This window comes from Malurus melanocephalus, unplaced genomic scaffold (genome assembly GCF_030028575.1).
Source record: "Malurus melanocephalus ecotype Western Australia unplaced genomic scaffold, MMel_1.1 scaffold_686, whole genome shotgun sequence".
Classification (NCBI taxonomy): Eukaryota; Metazoa; Chordata; class Aves; order Passeriformes; family Maluridae; genus Malurus; species Malurus melanocephalus.
Window position 1 is genome coordinate 151384 of NW_026623918.1, and position 4021 is coordinate 155404.

General features: G+C 60.6%; 1 protein-coding gene across 1 annotated transcript; it reads left to right on the top strand.

Moving 5' to 3' along the window:
* The first annotated feature begins 822 nt into the window (after positions 1-822).
* On the top strand, positions 823-3465 carry NKX6-2 (NK6 homeobox 2). The gene is made up of 3 exons (XM_057384110.1): positions 823-1559; positions 1841-2013; positions 2682-3465. The coding sequence occupies exons 1-3, from the start codon at positions 1145-1147 to the stop codon at positions 2928-2930; spliced, it is 837 nt and encodes a 278-aa protein (XP_057240093.1). The 5' UTR covers positions 823-1144; the 3' UTR covers positions 2931-3465.
* The last annotated feature ends 556 nt before the right edge of the window (positions 3466-4021 follow it).

Below are 4021 nucleotides of genomic sequence, written 5' to 3' on the forward strand. Positions count from 1 at the left end.
GAGGGAGGGAGGAAGGCAGGCAGGCCTCTGCGAGCCAGTGTGTTTCAGAATAGGCAACAAAATTGAACAAAACAGTTATTCCTAGGGCGTAGGATCATTTTTTTACAACCACTTAAACAACGGTGGGCTCTAACGCGAGGGAACGGCCGCTGTGCATTTGAAGATGGAGCCGATTACCGRCAGATCGACTATCGGAGCGGGCACTACCACTCAGTGCTCCGGAGCCGCGGTCCCWGCGCCGCGTCCCCGCTTGCCGGGAAGGGCCCGACGCGGCGCATGGGGGGCTCCGCCGCCTCCCGGGTACCCGCTGCCCACGGGCGGGGGCGGAGCGGATCGGCGGGGGCGCGGCTGGCTGATCCCGGCGGTGGGGCCGGGGTCGGGCCGGGATCTGGCCGGGATCTGGCCGGGGTCGGGCCGGGGTCGGGCCGGGGTCTCATCGGGGGTCTCATCGGGGGTCCCGTCCCGGGTCCCGTCGGGCGCAGCGCGGCCACGTGCAGCCCCGCGCGTTCCCACGGCTGGCCCGGCCGTGACGTATTGGGGTGGGGGCGCGCGCCGCCCGCCGATTGGGCGATGGTGGCGGCGCGGGGCGGTGGCTGTCCAATGGGCGCGGGGCGCGCAGGTGTCCGCGCGGTTATCTGCGCGCGGGGCGCGGCGCGGAGCGTCCCCCGGTCACCGGACACGCGGCCGGGGCGGCGCGGAGCTGCCGGTCCTGCATCCCCCTGCATCATCCCCCTGCATCCCCTGCATCCCCTGCATCCCCTGCATCCCCTGCATCTCCCTGCATCCCCTGCATCCCCCTGCATCCCCTGCGGACGGATCGCGCGTGGAACGCAATACCCTTCGTCCGCCGGGCCGCTCCGCCGGTGAGGGCTCTTTCTCCCGGGACTCCCGATCTGTTGTTTCGCCGCGCTGCCCCGGCTCGGCTTTCGCAGATTTTCAGCCTGGACTTTGGAGGTGCGCGTCTCCGGAGCGGGCGGGGAAGCGCTGGGATTTTCTGTACCCAGCAAACTTCGGTACTTGCTGTCGCTGAAATCCCGCGGGCAGCGAGCAGCCCGTCCCGCCCGCGGCCGCCTTCCCGGCGAGGGTCCCCAGCGGAGCGGCCGCGGCGCGATTGGGAAGGACCCACGCTCTCTGATGCCCGCAGATGTTAGCGGTGGGACAGATGGATGCTAATCGCCAGAGCGCGTTCGTCCTCAGCAGTGCGCCGCTAGCCGCGCTGCACAACATGGCCGAGATGAAGACTTCCCTGTTCCCCTACGCCCTACAAAACCCCTCCGGTTTCAAGGCGCCGGCCCTAGGCGGACTAAACACGCAGATCCCCTTGGGGACGCCGCACGGAATAAGCGACATCCTGGGGCGGCCCGTGGGCAGTACCAGTAACCTGCTGGGAGGGCTGCCCCGCATCAACGGGCTGGCGGCCTCGGCCGGGATGTACTTCAGTCCCGCTGCCGTCTCCCGCTACCCGAAGCCACTGGCGGAGCTGCCGGGACGGCCGCCCATTTTCTGGCCGGGAGTGGTTCAAGGCTCTCCCTGGAGAGACCCCCGGCTCGCCTGTCCCGGTAAGTGCTGTCGGTTCTGGCASCGTGCGGAGAGAGAGCGGCATGGGGTCCAGAGCCGGGGAGGCACACGCTGTGGGCGGACGAGCGCGGGTAGATGGGGCGGGCGGCAGGAGGGCCCGGTGCGGGTCACTCGGTCCCCATGGCCCCGGGCCTGTCCCGGATCGAATCCTGCTTCAGAGCCGGCGGACACCCGAAGCGGCCCCGCAGTGCCTGGTGGGGCCGGCTACGGGCCAGGAGCAGGGCAGGGCTCGTCCCTGACGCAGCTCTTTCTCCGCTTTTAGCTCAGACGGGGATGGTTTTGGACAAGGACGGCAAGAAGAAACACTCTCGACCGACTTTCTCTGGGCAGCAGATATTTGCTTTAGAGAAAACCTTCGAACAAACGAAATACTTGGCAGGACCCGAGCGCGCACGACTCGCCTACTCCCTGGGGATGACCGAGAGCCAGGTGAAGGTAGGTCTGTCCTGCGGACTCCCATCTCTCCCGCTCCCTGCCGCCGCCGCTTTCTGCCATGTCGGTAATTACTACAACCATGAACGCGGCGCAACCATGCAGGGAATTTTTTTTAGTCAGTTGAAACTTAAATTATATTTCGATATTGTATAGATTTTAGGCTAATTTCTACCTAACTTATTTTGTTTTTAGAACTCTGTGCTGTAAATGATTTAAGATAATCAGACATAATATGTTAAAAAACCCCATCCCATAAAGAACAAAAAGTCCCCCGTGGGTAATTACTTTCGAAGGGTTACTTTTCCAGGAGGATGTGTGTCCACGGGCACAATTTTATCTTTTATAACTGCGCAAAATTTTTAGCAAAGATTGCAGGTGCATCCGAGTGTTGGGGTGCACCATAAGCRAAAAATTCGTATTTTTCTGGCTATTGTATAGCGTTTTCAACAAACTACTGCCCCGGGAAGCTGCTGCTTTTACCGTCGTGAAGCCCCGCAGAGTCGAGCAGGTGCCCCAACAGGGCGCAGCCTTGCCAGGAGCCGCCCGAGGCTCTGCCTGGTGCGGGCTCTGCTCCGAGTGCCCGCAGCCCCGCAGCGCGGGATGGGACCGGGTGGCCGCGGCAGCGGCACCGAGGCCGTGGCTGAGCTGTACTCTGTGCCCGTGCCCAGGTTTGGTTCCAGAACAGACGGACCAAGTGGCGGAAGAGACACGCGGCGGAGATGGCCTCGGCGAAGAAGAAGCACGACTCAGAGACAGAGAAGCTGAAGGAGAGCTCGGACAATGAGGACGATGACGAGTACAACAAGCCCCTGGACCCCAATTCAGACGACGAAAAAATCACGAGGCTATTGAAAAAGCACAAGTCCACGAACCTGTCCCTCGTCAGCCCCTGCAGCACCAGCTCGGATACGTTGTGAGGGCGCGGGGCCGACGGCTGCATCGGGCAGAGCGGCGGGGTGAGTGTAACTGGGTGTTTGAAGTGGTGTTTTGTACAGACTAAAATGTATGTGAAATGTATATATTTTTTACAGAATAAGTTATGAAATTATTTTCTTTCTCATCGATGTAAATTTCAGAGAAATTTTTCCAACTTTTTGGGTTTTGTGTCCCTTTAAGTTTCCCGTTCTTTTCTTTAGCCTTCCTGTTAGTTTCCTGTTCCTAACAATCAGGTTTTGTTACGTTTACTTTTGGTCCCAAGTCTGATCTCAGCCACTTTGTATATAGTAAATTTCAGATTTTGTGATGTATATTTCTAGTGTAAAAACGGGAGTTTTCTTTCACTCCGTCCCTCAGTGTTTTGGCAGTTTCATTTCTCCTGCCTCCGGATTTTATGCTTAACAATACCAAAAAAAGAAAACAAGGCCCCCAAAAAGCACGAGAGGAAAATGGACACTTGATTTTACACTAGAATGTCTCCACACGTGTTGGAAAGACTTTGTACAAATCAATAAATTATTTAACAACCTTCTCCTTTAGCGAGTTTCTTCCCGCATGTATCTGCCAGAGGCTGGGGAAACCTGAGCTCCTGCAGTGCCCGCAGTCGGGTGCCCGACGCTGCTCCAAAGGGAAGAGGACCTGCTGCTGCCGGGAGCRCCGGTGGCTGAGCCGGGACACCCCCACCCCTGGGGCACGGTGGAAGCCGTGATCATTGTCGCACGGGAACCCGCGCTATGGGACACCCTGACAGCCCCGGAATGGAGAGAGACCCGGGGCCGAACGTGCAGTCCGAACAGCCGCGTACGGGGCCGGGAGCGCTGCTCCCTGGCCTCAACAGCGTTTTGTCGGGCGGGTGGCAGGGTCTGCTCCGGAGAGGGGAGGTAGGGGCCGAGGTCTTCCCCCTGCGCTGCCCGGTACCGGCCGCTGAAGTCGTTGAGATCCGCGGCGGCGGTCTGCGAGCTCCACCGCCCTGGCGCACCTTCCTGCCGGGCTCCGGGACCTGCCGGCGTACCCGTGCCCGAATCGGCTCCCGTGTGATTATTCTGCGGCTGCCGAGGCGCTCCCAGCTGCC

Coding starts and splice junctions, on each gene's coding strand:
- NKX6-2 (XM_057384110.1), top strand. CDS start 1,145: ATGTTAGCGGTGGGACAGATGGATGCTAATCGCCAGAGCGCGTTCGTC. Junction 1,560..1,840: donor CCCCCGGCTCGCCTGTCCCG/GTAAGTGCTGTC, acceptor CTCCGCTTTTAG/CTCAGACGGGGATGGTTTTG. Junction 2,014..2,681: donor TGACCGAGAGCCAGGTGAAG/GTAGGTCTGTCC, acceptor GCCCGTGCCCAG/GTTTGGTTCCAGAACAGACG.